Source organism: Psittacula echo (genome assembly GCF_963264785.1).
Source record: "Psittacula echo genome assembly, chromosome: 4".
In the NCBI taxonomy this organism is placed as follows: domain Eukaryota; kingdom Metazoa; phylum Chordata; class Aves; order Psittaciformes; family Psittacidae; genus Psittacula; species Psittacula echo.
Genome location: NC_137738.1, coordinates 49,524,080 through 49,539,721, shown reverse-complemented (window position 1 = coordinate 49,539,721; position 15,642 = coordinate 49,524,080). Strand labels below are relative to the sequence as shown.

The window sequence follows — 15,642 nt, the reverse complement described above, 5'->3', positions numbered from 1 at the left end:
GATGATATTAGAATTTCACACACACACACAAAATTCTTACTGGTATTCCTTTTGTAGTCACATGCATCAGTTTTTTTGTTTCCTTTTTGGTCAACTTCTCCCATACCTGTTCTCTGAATCTTATTTACTCTATAGAACAAGCTGGACATTATATTTTTTATTATATAAACAACAACAAAATTATTTTTAGGGTTTGAACTACATATAACACAATCATGATTTTCAGACTTTATATTTAATTTCCTGTAATGACAGTACAAGCTTTTGCTGATTAACTGATTAGACTTAAAAAAATCCTGGGGAAGATAATTATGATGAAACTGCCAGATGCCATTTTATATTGCTTTAAAAACGCCATTCAGCTTTCCCAATGAAGCTGCAGAAATAAAACACAAGCCTCATCCCCCCAAATCCAGCGTTAACATTAAAGGTTGAGGAAAGGTTAAAAATAGAATGAAACAAAACCCCTAATACAAAGAAGCCCCTTCCCTTTCAAATCACCTTTTTGTGAAATCACCTGTTTTAACTCTCCAGCAGGTGTCCAGACAAGAACCATAAAAAGGGAGAGAAATATCCCTCCCAAAGCTAACAAAAGCCTGACCCATGTCATTGTAGTACACTGTTAAAACATTAAAACACACAATAAAAGCTTCCCCCTTTCCATTCCCCAAGAAAGCAAAACCAAAACACACACTACTTTTTCTTAGAGGCAAGCTGTAGAGAGCGTGGCTTCCACACAAGCAACGTACTTGCAGTGAATATTACATGGTCTCTTTTATTTTTAATGGCATGTACCAATAAGCAATCCAAACTTTTAAATTTAAACTCATGACCCTGAAAATAAGACAGTAAGAGAAATTCGTCACATTATTTCTGTATAAGAATTAAGTTTTAAATGATGTTCCATTTCACTACTGCTTTAATAATAGCTTTTTGCCTGAAAACAATTAGTTGGAAATTAATTATACTTTTTTCAAAACCAGAATTGTCTGGGATATGGTTTATGACTGGGTCATTTCCATGATACTCTATTAAATGGCATTTTAAAGAAATGGCTTGACTACAGTTTTCACTTAAGATGTTATTTCCAATACTGCCATTACCTGTCACATGTGTTGCTCTTGCTAGAGTTAAGATCAAAGCCCTGTTGAGTTCTTCTGATTCTGCTGAAAGAACTGTTTTGGGATCACTGAGGAATCGCGTAAACTGTGGCTGGACTTCTGAGCTGCCTAAAGCTGTAATCAGCCTTAGAGCAGTACTCTCAACACTGAAAGAAGGAAACAGTCCAGTTAGCAAACAATGCTTATATTGCTAAGATTCCAAAAATACCTATTTTTCCTCTATTTTCTGCTTCAAATAATACAAAAACATTTGTTTTAAAAATTATGTTCTTAACTTATCACAAGTTTGCTTTTTCCACTGTTTAATAAATCTATTAGCAACTATTTAAGTGCTTTATTTTCAAATAAATCTCTCAAAAGTTGATTTAGTGAAAATCCCAAGTGCAGAGCCCCTGAAAAAGATTCTCAAGTCTCCCCAATTTACAGCATTCCCTCCTTTGTTATCTTTTTAGCATCTTCATCTGAACAATAATATATAGATAAATGTATGCAAAACCAGAATAAAAAGTCATGAATAATGCATAGGAAGTTTCAAAGCTAACTATCACTTTGAAGCAGACAGCACTAAATTGTCCTTATTAAAGAAATGATTGAAAGCACTTTATTTTCCAGTGCTCTAGTTGGAATTGCTTTTCACACCAGGTAGCTTCAAGTAATTTAAAAGACTTTTATAACATTGTGTCTTTGAAATGCCAAAGCCATAGGTTAGTTTACTCCAATCTAGTTGCATGCTGTGCTTATCAAAAGTGACTGGTTAACATCCATATTTCATAGACTAAGATGACAAAACAAGATTTAGGTGAATAAAAAGAGCAAGACCTTGAATTTAAGGAGAAACTTGTCTTCACTTATCATAGTATGGCTCAGGAAGGGACTTGAAGATCACCTAGGTGCAAACCCCTGACATGGGCAGGGACACATTCCACTAGAACAGGTTGCTTAAAGCCATGTCCAACACGACCTTGAACACTGTTCTCTTTATTCTTGGTAAAGGATAAGCAACAGAGCAATTTGAATCTGGGCTAAGAAATTAGTGTGCAATTAGACTTCCTTGATATCAACTGATGATAATTAGGTTGTTCTGTGTCCCTCAGACACCCCCACAGAGAAGTATTCTACTGTAAGTGTAAATGGACATTTTTCCTTAACTCTTCTAGAACAAACCCCAGATTCTATATATAAACCAAACCTCACACCCTTCAACTTTGTTAACAGTTAAGTTAAACTCAAACCTTTTCCCTAGAATTATCTGCATATCAACTCTACAGCTTCTTCAATCAGCTTCTTCACCTTTCTTGCATCCAAATTAGCCATTGTTTTATGCATGGTTTACACTGATGTAAGACACAAACCATACAATGGAAGTGACACTTTCTTCTCTACTGAAGTTCATGTACAGCCACCATAACTTTGCACCAGCACCTTTACAGCTGCAGGCTCAATCAGATCATTTCTCTAATCTGACTGAAAATTAACTTCACAAAAGAATTAAGTGGAACCAACTTAACTCTTGTAATGAAATTAAACATCCTCTACAGGAGTAAGCAAGCACAGTCCCGCTGGCAGACAAGCTAATGACTATAACTAAAAGTAGTGGGCATTGCCCTTTATCTCTAGTTTTCCAGCAGATGTTGACATGACACTTCTGGTGCACATCCACGTGTTCTGACCTGTGACACTGCTGCCATGTCTGCACAACAGACTGCCTCATGCAATGCTGTGGAGTACTACCACTAACATCCATCTGTATTTCTGAAACATGACCTGCTGGGATACCACAATTTAGCCACAGAAGTAAGATCTGGAAGCACTTATGCCCCTTTTAAACATAGCTCTCACACAGCTTTCCACATATGATGGAGAAATCTGAGATTACGATTAAATATGGTAGCCATCACTCACCACAGATGAAGCTGGTTCTGATTAGTCTGTGGCACAGCAGCCAAGGAGTGAAGATGGCTGAGCAGCTGCACTCTGTAATGAGGTTGGATGTGATGCATCCGATAGCTGAACATTTCTAGTAGAGTGTGCAGAATTCCCCATGCGTGAGATCTGAACACTGTTGGCAGAAGCTGACCTTAGGAAAAAGAGTTTGTAAAATAAGTTTTTCAAGTGATTACACTTTAAAATACAACTCCAGAGTACACTGTGGAGAGAGGTTGTATTAGGCTGCAAGTCAGGTATTTGATTTGAAAACGGTATTAGCTACAAAGAGTGAGTGGGCAAGCGCTGTCTGAAGATGCTGTAAAAGTGTAGAGCTCAATAATCTTTTGAATGAACATAGGCAGCAGACATGCAAATAATTTTAACAAGAGCAATGAAGTATCATTTGTGCCCAATTAAGTAACTTTGCTTATTCTTTTCCACTACGCATATTTTTGCACAACACAGCGCAACTAGTGAGGTCCTGACCATACAATTGATGGCATAATGGGAGAGCAGCACATTCATCTGAAATTTACTGCAGCACTAGCATAAATATTACAGTTTCTTTCATATTAAAATAATTTATACATGTATTCAACATGCTGCATCATTATTTTCATTTTTACTATGTTCTCTAGTTGCCATTAAAAGAAAATGCTACTGAACAAAAGGAAGGGGGAAGAAAAAAAGGTTTTCTTTCTTACTGATAAAGCCTTTGATGCCCAAGGATTCTATTTCCATATAAACCAGCAGGCGACTATAGGTTTCCACAAGAGCAGGAGCCAAGGCCACACTAGATTTTGCATGAGCCAACTTAATTACCCTTGTAGCTATGCTATGAATCAGACTGAGGAAAGAGAAAAAGTATTTTTCAGTCAAAAACAAGATCTTGAAAGTTAAGAAATTTACTAAATAAATAAACAGATCTATACTTATCATGTCCAGACACAGGAAAGCTTTCCTGATAACAATGAGTTAAACGCAGATTTACAAGAGAAAAAATTAAAAACCCCACAAACAAACAAAACCTAGCTGCATACTGTACCTCATTTTGGCATGAACTGTGAGTGAGTCCAAGAGGTTCATTGGCAACGGGGTAATAGATCCCGATGCCATGCAATTAGTCCCTGGAAGAGGTATCCTCATGTTGCCATTTCCATAAATTGTTTCTACTAGCACTCCCATTGGTAAAGTGAAACACTCTGAATTAGTTGAATAAGCATTGCACAACAAGGCAATCTTGTAGTCATTCATCTGTAAGTTCTTATTTCTTAAACTCTGTTGCAAAAACCTGTGTGCCAAAGATATTAAACACTGAGTAGAAAGTAACAAGCAGAACACCACACATTCAGTCCAAGAGTACAGCCACAAGTACCTCAACCAAAAATCCATTGTGAAACAGTAGAAACCCCAAAATACTTATTAATTGCACCACATCAAAATGACTACACCTTACGCCAGTTTCACTGTGTGCAATTTTCTTGTATCAGAGAAACAACTCAGGAGAAAAATACGCTTTAAAAATCACTTTTCCAGACAAAACCTAACGTACTGCTTATTCAGTTTCCAAACTACAGTGTAATAAACCCTGTCAATTTGCTTTCAAATTCTCCATCAGTAAAAAAGATGCATTAATTTGAGGTGCAATATATCATTCCTATTAGCTGTACAATAAAGAGTATTTCATTTTTTATGAAATATTTTGACTTTGAGCTCTTGCTTTTTGAACGACTGCGCTCATTCCTTTGATAACCCCTATACAGCACCCCATCACACAATACATTCTGAATACAGACTTAAAGCTTCCTATTCCATTATGTCTAAAGACAAATCACAACATAACAAAACCCTCAAAACTCACTCATGGTGAAGTTTAAGAGAATGAGGAATGGGAATCTGTAACTTGGAGTTGTCACTATGGGCCTTCCGGTTCAGATGTATCCAAATACAGGTCATTGCAAAAGCATGAGTTGACTGGGGTTTGTTAATATCAGGTACAGGAATATACTAAAGAAAAAACACATGAATGTGACATATTGCACGTATTAACGAACAGAAAACCAACTTAGACAGCCAGCATTCACAAGGTCAAGTTTTGCTTTTTCTGACTTGCAATACCATACACAACATTTTTAGAGCACAGATTCTACCCTCATCTGTGTTTGCATTTTTAAGTATCAAGTGCTCTAGAAAAGACCTGGACCTCAAATAAATAACCTAAGACCTCAGCAAATAGAAGCTCATGCTTTGAGTATATAAATTCAAAACATATATAGTTATGATGCATATACTTTTACTCTCAGCCTCACACTTATACATTATTCAGAAATCAATTATGGCTCAGTGGTTCACCAGCATTTTCTGAAAAATCTCATTACACTTAAGAGATCAATACACTTCCTAGGAAAAGGAACAGATACACCCCAGAATTCAAAAGGTTTTGGCTACAGACTCAGGTATATTACTGGGATTGGAAAAGGCAGTCTGGCTCTCTCCTTTGCCAACATCCACATTTCTCTCCCTTTGGTACGCTTTCCACCACACAAGCACTCTTAGTAGCACAAGTGAGACAACAGCAACACATAATCAAGGGAATTAGCAAGGAAGATCCTTTGAAGAGCAACAGCTGTAGATTAACATTTAAGCTGCTTGTGAAATTGAATCCTCAGAAATGCCCTACTCTGACAAACACGTTAAACAAGTGTAATGCAGAGCCAATCACTACATCTAAAGCAAATAGTACTGTCACTCTTCCCGTATTTTGTACTGACAAAACCAGTTGTGAGGTCATGAAACAAACTGCACTGAAGAATTTCTGTGGGTCAAAACTAACTTGACGGGGGGAGGGGTGAGGGAAATTGCTACATACCAGCATGGTAAACCACACATCTGTGTTAACATACCTACTGACCCAAAAAAGAAGTCACTATGATAACAGCAAGTAACCAGGACTTCATGCTGACAGTGCTGTCATGACAGAAGTTTGAGAACTTTCCAAAACTCTCCCTCAGGAACCTTATTTCTAGAGGAATGCACAAACGTACAAAGCATAACTAGGATTTTATTTGCTATGGAATAAATTTAATGTGTCTTGTTCAGTTCTTCGCTGAAAGCATCTCTCAGTGTATTATTCTGTTACAGCACAGATAGAACAGTCAAGTTCCACACTATTCTTTAACAGTATCCTCAGTGCTTTAACAAAATCCTCAGAACCTTAGTCAAAGCAAAGTCAAGGAAGAGAGGAGTTAACAGAGTCTTTTTCACCCCTAAAAACACCGCACAAATGTGGCTACTGCAAAAACACAGCTAGGAAATCCTGAAAATTTTCATTTAATTATGAAACATCTCTCTCCAACTACACAGCACACTGCTGTATCAGTGACTCAAGAACGATATTGACATATGAAGGTCTCAAGTTGAATTAAAACCAAAACTTAATTTCAGAGAGAAGACTTACTTCTTTCTCAGGATACAGGAGGTCAAAAAGCTTCATAACGGGGAGGAAGTCAGCCAATGCATTCTTCTGGATGCTGCCAGAGATGAACTGGAGTAGCACCCACATCAGATGGTCTCTTCCTTTAATGAGGCCACGGCCTGCCAACTGTTAAACACACTCAGTAACAGACAAATACTGAACATAGAAGAAAAATCATTGCAAAGATTCCTATAAAAGGGCAGACTAAAACAATTGCAGCAGAGATTACTTGGAATTTTACAGCAGGATTTAAGCCAAAATATATGTTATGTTTTCAGAAAGATGGCAAACAGGGAGTAGTAGTTGTAATACAGTAGTAGTTGTTGTTGTAGTAGTTGTAACACAGAAACAGACTCTGGGAGAGCCATAACAATTAATGGCAAGATTTAAAAAAATATTTAGCTCTTGAGGATCACCGTTTTGAAAAAATTAACAACTCATAAATGTTGGATTTAAATTGTCATCTTGTAGCCCCATAGCCAAGTACAGCATTGCCACTGCTAGCAGCAGGCCACAGGTTTTATATTAACTTTATCTACAAAGAAAGTCTCTGAACCAGAACTTGGGCTTGCTTCATACGGACCCATTTGCATTTATTTTTTTGTTATTCAACTTCTCCATCTGTTAACAGCAAATCTCTAATAACCAGTACTATACACTTAACCTCTACTCTTATCTAGCTTGCTTTAGTTTTAGATTTGTGCAGCTGTGTTGCATAGGATCCGTTGTTTCAACAATTCATTAAGAGTAATTAAAGAAAAGCAACCCTAGTAAAACTAATTTCAAGGATACCAAAGAGAACAGAGAACTAGACTCCATCACAAGTAAAACATAACATACACAGCAAATTTTTATGTAACATGGAAATGGGAGCAAATGAAGATGGAGCAATGTGTTGTCCATGTTAGAAACTATCTAAATTGCCACAATCTAATCACTTGCACAGTGAGGAGAAAGAACACCTCTTTCCTACCATCGACACAGTACTTTCTCTCAGCAAAGTGCTCAGGATGTTGGCTTACTGTAACCCCTACTCTCCTTTCTTGTGAAGGACTGGCAAAACTACCCCCGTCAGAATTCAGAGAGGCACTGAGACCATAGAAAAGTGTAAATACTAGACAGTGTATCAGTCTTACCAGAATTATTATTAGGAAGTAATAATAACTTTTCACTGTCATTGCCAATATCACTGTAATTGGAAAAATGACCTTTGATTAGATAGCTCTGATTGGACTGATTAGACAAATTACAAGTTCTTACAGCCATTTATGTGGCATGTTTCTTTAGATCACAAACTGAACCCGGAGTTTGCTATATTTGAAGCTTGGTTGTAAATTGGATGCACCAGCACAGTATTTTTATCTTATCAATTATGCCAGTTTATGTCCTTATTGTAGTTACTAGCACATCTTGAATCCAAATATAGTGAAACATCCTGTAACTGAATACTCTAGAAACAGACCCAGCTCACAGAGAATTTCACCTGCGAATTTGACAGAGCGTAGTGATCAAAAGTTTAATTCTTACACATCAGAAACTTCTTGCAGGGGTTACGGTTTTTGTTGGTTTGGGTTTTTTTCCCCTCAAAAAAAACTTGTTTTATTTTTAAAATCTCTCTTACCATATGGGAGCGATATAAACAATTTACCTTTTGATGGAGTGACAGGACCATATGAGGAAAACTTGCAAACTGAAAGAGCACAAAGAAAATGAGCTGGCTGGAGAGATGCTGCCACAGAAGCTGACTGGTTCCACCATCATCAAACTTCTCTTCAGTCTCAGATCGTTCCATGGCATACACCACAAGATCCACCAGCTGGTCCTCCAGCACAGGGCAGCGCTGCTTGTGCTGTAAGGCAGAGATCAGATACAGTATTCCAAAAGCCTTGCCATTAACTTCAGAACTTGTATAGTTGCAGTTACAGCACAGTATTTTGACAGAAGGCTGGGAAGCATGAAATGAAGTCTGAACTTAAGGATAATCCAGTGTATTAAAGTTGCACTATGTTACAGGTCACAGTGATTTTTTACATTTTATCAAATTAACATAATTCCCTACTCAGTTATAAAACACAGGTTATCAATGCACAAATAACATCTAGGGGTTTTGTGTTTTTTAATAAATTCATACAAAATGTTATTTCTCTGATCTTGCATTAATGGAAAACAAAGTCTATTCTTTTCACATGCTGGTGGGGGTACTTGTGTTTAGTTGGAGGTTTGGTGTTGGGGTTTCCGTGTGTATGTATTTCCCCCTCTCCTTTCTTCTTTTCTCCTTTAAGTCCATTTCAAAAGTAGGGATCACCATAAAGAAAAAGATGTATCATTATACCACCAAACCCAGAGGGAACACCCCAATACACAATATAGATATTTAATGACTATTCTATTTTTCACTCATTTTGGGCTCACCTATAACTAGTAGCAGAATTAACATCTGATTAATACACATATAATTAAGTGCTGTCCCATTGATGCAGTACCACCTGGTACAAGACAAGGTCAAAAAGACTTGAAAATTAATCTGATAAAAGTGGTATGACCTACATACTGTGAATAGAACAGAAATCAGGTATGGCAATGAGCTCTTCAGATATTAGATTTAGACTGGCACGGTCTCCACAGTTAAGCTATGCAAGCACAGAAATAATTTAAAATACACACCTTCCTTGATGACTTTTAATAATGATTAAGGAATGCATTATATAGCCAAATGCATGTTAGTACAGACGTACGTATAGCAGGCCCACTACCAGCGATTTGGAACTCAGATTATAAATCTTCAATTTAAGACCATCAAGTATAATGTCACACATCATATGTTCTTTAGTGCAAAAATATTTTACTACCTGTGTTTGCATGGTTACTCTCGTACTATTACTAAGGACAAAAAGCTGTGTGGAATTTAACTAATTTCAAACAGTGCTAGCTAGCACTTTGGAAACAAACTTCTGTTTGTTTTATTACAACCTCTATTCAGGAATGGTCAGGAATGTTTTGTTTTGGGTTTTTTTACAGCTGATGCCTGTAACATAATGCAGCCTTAAAGAAAACATTATTACTTTAATGATACCAAAGAAAAGGAACTGAGCTGCCCCAACAATAACCATGAAAATGCAGTATCCTTTTCTAGAGGCAAAAAGGTGTGTGTGTAAAGAAGTTTAAAAAGATCACCCAAGTACTCATAAAATATTTTAGGGATGCCTTTTAATGAGTTCTTTGACTTACTAGCCAGGCAGCCTAAAAAACCCCATTTAATTAATAAAGAAATAATAAAAGTAAAGAGAGATGCTGAAAGGAGATGCTTGTTCTACCTTCATCGATGGTAGTCTTTTGCTATGAAAAAAAAAGAGATTCTCTTCAATTAAAAATAAAATGCAAGAATGGGAAAAGTTGATAAAATAGTGAACAGCATCCCCTGTTGCATGCTCTTCGCCAGCTCAAAACTGCAGAAAGCTACAATTCCAGCTGTGCTTTCTTAAAGCATGCTTAATGCAAACCTCCAAATAAAACAGAAAGCATCAATTACAGTTTCACCTTCTCTTCCAGTATGCAATGCCATTATCACGGATCAACCACATTACAGGTTTACAGAAAGCAGTATAACACCACCAGTTGAGAATACTTCGGGGTTTTTGTGGTTTGTTTTTCCCCCTCCCAAAGCAACTAATTATGAAGCAGAGCAGGGTGCAACAGACAACACTACAGACTAGTTTATAATCCAGCATGCAAAACTACTATGTACAGGGCTTGAAATTTAATAATTAATAAATTAACAATTAATAAAAAAATTTAATAGTTTGCTAAGCACTGGGTTAATGTCCAAACGCCTAATCATGTTAGGCTACATTAATTTAGAATAATGTTATTCAAAGAATACAATACGAAAATACGTTAAAAAGAAAGCCAGAATTTCCAGTAGGAATTTTCACTATTCTGAATAATCCTAAAATTGGGAAAAGTTTAGGATCCAGGAAATTAAAAAAAAAACCAAGTTCATTCTTTTACTCTGAAAATCATGCTTTTATTGCTTTAAGAACAATTTTCATAAAGAAATATAGCAGTACTTCACATTCTATCTTCATTAATTTAATCTTCTGGCGTTTTTTCTCTTATTCTTTTTCTGTATTTTCAGTGAAAATACATTTTTGCACAAATTTGCACCAGCCCTCTGATGGAACACTGGTACTTTTTTAAGCAGATCAAAGCTTCAAATTGGGTTTGTTTTGACTTGGTTTGGGTTTTTTTCTGGTTGGTTGGGCTCTGTTTTTTAGGGGGTGGAATGGGAGGTGGGGGGGTGTAGCATTCAAAGTGTTCCTTAAAAGAAGGCTATTTTGAGAAGTCAGTAAGGCCAACTGCAAGCTATTATAGTTTTTGAATATTTTGAACAAACAACATCTAGCTCAAAAATATTTAATAAATATTTGCACTTAAGAAATGGATTCAGAAGATCAAACCACAGAGCCTCAGACGCCTGCAAGTGTAAATGGTGTCTCCGAAAATCTAACTCAAGACTGCGCAAGTTAAATGCTTGAAGTAGTCAATACAAGACAGAACTATAGCCACAGCCACTTCCATTTTCCAAAACTGTATGCTATCAAGCCACAAAACCTTAAGGCTTTATATTACGCCTGATTCTATTTCTACCAAGTTCAGTGGGCATTCTCAAGTCTTCCTCATTAAAAAAGGAGTAATTTTCAACAAGCAAGTTGCACTCCAGTGTTCTCAAAGCACACTCTCACAATCAGAAATACATGAAAATATTCACACCCCTTAATTTAAGTACTTTGCCATAGTAACACTAGCAATATTGCATAGTAAGTTCCCAGCATCAACCTACAATATTTTAAAAATAAAAGGGAAAGGTAAGTCAATTTTTGAATATTGCATTATGTCATTCCCTTCACTTAATTATTCCTCTTACACAATGCATGGAAAAACATGAAATAACATCTTCCACAAGCAAATTATCCTGGTTTGTAGCTAGGAGAAAAAACAACTACACATTCACCTGAATGGAGTATGGCATAGATAACTTCTTAGTCAAAAGCTGGAGATCACTGCTGCTGGTTTAAAAGGTGACCAGCCAAATATACTATTTAAAGAGCAAAATCATTAATACAATAGCTGCTAATTAGAAGTTTGAATAACATCACAGAACCAAGACACCATAAAATTATTCTCCAACCCAGAGAAATCAATGACAACGTTTTTCATTGTTTAAAGGACTGCAATACAAACCTGACTACAGTTATGCAAGCAAAAATGGCATTTTATTCTTCATGCAAGTCTGTACATACAGACAAGGTAAAGATAGAAACCAAAACATCTGAAGTAAATTCATGTCCTTAAGACATTACTAAAGCTCAACTGTAGAATTTCTAAACTTTAATTTGGCATCAGTGTATTAAGACACTTTGAACTGCTAATAATTTTTCTAAACACAGGCTGTTACATACCTCAGCAAATTCCTTAAAAGATAATTAAGAACTGGGGAGCATCACCCAGCTATTAGCAGAATAGAAACTGATGTAGAATCATAGATTCATTTAGGTTGGAAAAGACCTTTAAGATCATCGAGTCCAACCGTAAACCATGATAACACACATGATAAAATACAATTTAAATCTCTACTTCCTACAGACCAGTGCAAACAGGTATGCAAGAGAAGACGTAAACAGTAGCAAAATATAAAAAACCCCAGACTTCAACTGAAGGAACATTCTGAAGTCCGTACTTTTACACCTGGACTTGAAGCTATATACTTGATAAAGGTATTAGAAAACCTCATCCCACAACAAAATTCCACAGCAAAACTTAGAATCCTGAAAGGAACATATGAATCTATAAACTTAACAAATTTTACCTTCATTTTTCTCTCTGCAAGGTTACAGGACAGCTGGATTTGTACTGTTTTTTGTTTGGGTTTTTTTGTTTTTGTTCTTTTAATACATCCCAGAGATGGCTTGAGTGACCAGTTTTCTAACACAGAACTACTTAGTTAAAATTGAACTGGAAAATTTCATTGTCCATCTTCAAGAGTTTTGGGAACTAGGGCAGATTTGGCTCAACCATACATAGTTTATGATGCCAAAAGATTCAAAGAGTCCAATCCTGCAACTGGATCTGTATAAATAGTTGACACAGCATACCAGAAGCTTCACATAAATAATTAACAATCATAAATAAATAACGATCATTGCTTTGAGGTGTTTCTGAACTTATTTTGAAACAACCTTGCCAATACTTGCATTTCTAAATGTCTCATATTACAATTTACTTCGGCAGGTTAGTTCAGTTCTAATGATAAAATACAAAATTATCAGCCATTTCACTGAAAGCATTGATACAGTTACACAACGTCTGAAAAGCATGCTACTACTTTTTGTCAAATGGCTACATTAACAAATCAAGCTATAACACGAAATTAATTTGTAACTAAAAGCAAGTCAAATTTTAATGTTTTCCACAGTTTTAAACAGAGCATATTAACATTTAAATGGAAAACTACTTCTTGTTCTGTATCACTACACCACCCTATCTTTGTATTTTTAACTCACAAATTTTCAACAGCCCAAACATCTTTATGCTGATGTAACTGTAGTAGCACAGCTATAGTTCATGTTCTGTCAGCATTTCCTTTATAAGCTACATTCTTCAAGTTTGTTCCTTGGCCATAAAAATTCACGCCAGGTTGAAACTTTGTGTAGGTATTCCTATACTAGTAAACAAAATTTAAGAAATAAAGTTCGATATATTTCATTACTTCATTTAAAGTATTTTTAACGGACAGTAAAGTAGGAGTTAAAACCCAGCATTTTTAATATCAATGTGTTTTGACCTGAAGGCACAGACCATCCAGAATTATAAGAACAAAATGGATTCAATATTTTTGTCTAGATCTTGTATTATTTACCAGCTACAAGATGTATAGAGGCATAGTTTGACTAACTGAATGTAGACACAGAAATAGACACAGAATACAAATATTACTCATTTCAACACTAAACCTAGCAGCTCATTTACAAGGGTTATCATTTCAGCTGCTTTAAGTTTCAAATACAAAAGATTGTGATATACAACACAGAGTACTGTTTGCCAAGATGTAGGAATCTGCGCATTCAAAACCATTGTCCCAATCCAGAAAAATTACTCGTGTATTTCACTTACAATGGGAAATATACACAAGGTTTCAGGATCATGTAAATTTTATAGTCAAGTTACAAATCTGAAAAAAGTTTCTTAAATGGAAACACTGACACAACCTTCACTATAGTATTGCAAACAGCAACGCTATTTTAATAAATCTTAAATAATGGGGTTTTTTTTTAAATAGATGGGGAATTTATAATTGTAACAAGGGACCAACTGTAAACCTAATACCCATAATTTCAAGTTTCAAGCAGAAGTCTGCTTGATTGATTTACTCTGACATTCATTTATTTATTTAAACAAGTAGTCAAATTTTAAGGAACTACTTTTCACGTGGTATTCTGCACTACTTTTCTTTAACCTAGCTTGGAGAGTATAATAATTGCCTGTTGGGAAGTTTCTTACAGAGGCTTCCTAATGATAAGAAAATTCCACTAGTAAAGCTTTTTTGGTTTTGGGTTTTTTTTTGTTTTTGGTTTAGGGAGGGTGTTACAATAATGTATTTACAGCTTTATAATTTTACAATCAAATGCAGTGGATGTTTTTCCACCTGCATAAGAAATTTTGAACTCAGAATCTCTCCTCATCTGAAAATTCCAGCAGACAAAGTAAAAGTTCTTAAGACTGGTAAGGGAAATTGTAGCAGTCCATTCCAATGAAAATTTTAGGACCAAAGGACCACCAACTGTCAGCTTTATGCTACATCTCTTGTATCTCTAGAAATTTGTAGTGAGAATTTGCCCTTAACTAGTGGTCCTGCCAATTTCAAGCCCTGACTGTACATGTATTCTCTAACTGGAATCAGTGGCTACAAAGCGGCCAGCGTATCGTTAGTCACAATACAACAGTAAGGTTGTGAACATACCTGAGCAATGTTCAAGGTCTAGAGCATTGGAGGATGGGCAGGACAAGACAGGACAGAACAAAAATAAAGGAAGAAAAAAAGAAAAGACAAAACAGTGACTATGAGGCCAGCCTCAAGGATCCCCAAGTCAGACTAAGCCCTCCCATGCTACAGTATAAAAAGGGAAAAATGTAACAAAACAAAACCCAGTTTTTCAATGTCCTAGTACCATAACATGCTAATACAAGAGAGTATAACGCTTTAAAACCTAAGGAACAATAACCATTTTTATTATTTGAGCTAGCAGTCTCCTACTGTCTGTCAAAGGTGCACTTGAGGCTGGCCTTATAGGAAAAAAAAGCAATGCAAAAAAAAAAAAATCATATTTTCAATCTCTAGTTTTCAATTTAACATTTGTAAAGCAATATATAAATGATAGGAACAACAGTGTCCAATTAACCTAATATGATCTCATAAAAAAAAATAAAATAAATAAAAAAATTCAGTCTCTGGACCTAAACTGTTTTGCTTAGTTAGCTATAGCAAAGAAAAGAGAAAAAGAATAGTGCAGATTCTATGCAGAATTAAAACACGTTATAGCATAGTACAGTACCTGCTTATTCAGACCTAGCATATTGCAGACCATATCCCTTGAATACGGTTGTTCCAGCACATATCTCAACAAAGCAGTCTGTGGCTCAAACAGATCCTTAAAAAAAAACAAAAAACAATCACATACAAATATATACTGCCTCAAGATTACGCTTAATACTGAGTTTATGTTTAACTGAGTTCATGTAAGAATGAATGTTTAATTTATGCAGATAGTACCTATCTGGCAAATCTTTTTGCTCTCTAATACCCAAAATCAAGAAGGAAATAGTCATAGTTCCTAGGAAGTGACAGGTTTTATGGCGGACCAAATAGATAAACATTATTCATTCAGTAAAAGGATGGCATACTTCTTGAAACAGCCCTGAAGCACTGGAAGATCATCAAGACCTTGAAGGAACTCAGGTTAAGACAAATGAGGAAGCACAGGACCAAGGGACATAAAAAACGTAAGTAGTGTAAAGAAATCAGGAATGGAACAGCTGCTCGCTGTATCTTCCAATAGCTGAATT

The 15,642-nt window shown here is 35.8% G+C and overlaps 1 protein-coding gene across 1 annotated transcript in view; it reads right to left on the bottom strand.

The window, feature by feature from the left end:
* The window catches only part of MED23 (mediator complex subunit 23), a 40,896-nt gene that overhangs the window by 14,304 nt on the left and 10,950 nt on the right, over positions 1-15,642 (bottom strand). Inside the window, exons 10-18 of the mRNA XM_080616156.1 lie at positions 15,132-15,227; positions 14,540-14,557; positions 8,171-8,371; positions 6,505-6,648; positions 4,909-5,054; positions 4,093-4,338; positions 3,752-3,894; positions 3,024-3,198; positions 1,104-1,267 (exon numbers count right to left, since the gene is read on the bottom strand). Coding sequence (XP_080472282.1) covers positions 1,104-1,267; positions 3,024-3,198; positions 3,752-3,894; positions 4,093-4,338; positions 4,909-5,054; positions 6,505-6,648; positions 8,171-8,371; positions 14,540-14,557; positions 15,132-15,227 — 1,333 coding nt within the window. The remainder of the gene's footprint in view (positions 1-1,103; positions 1,268-3,023; positions 3,199-3,751; positions 3,895-4,092; positions 4,339-4,908; positions 5,055-6,504; positions 6,649-8,170; positions 8,372-14,539; positions 14,558-15,131; positions 15,228-15,642) is intronic.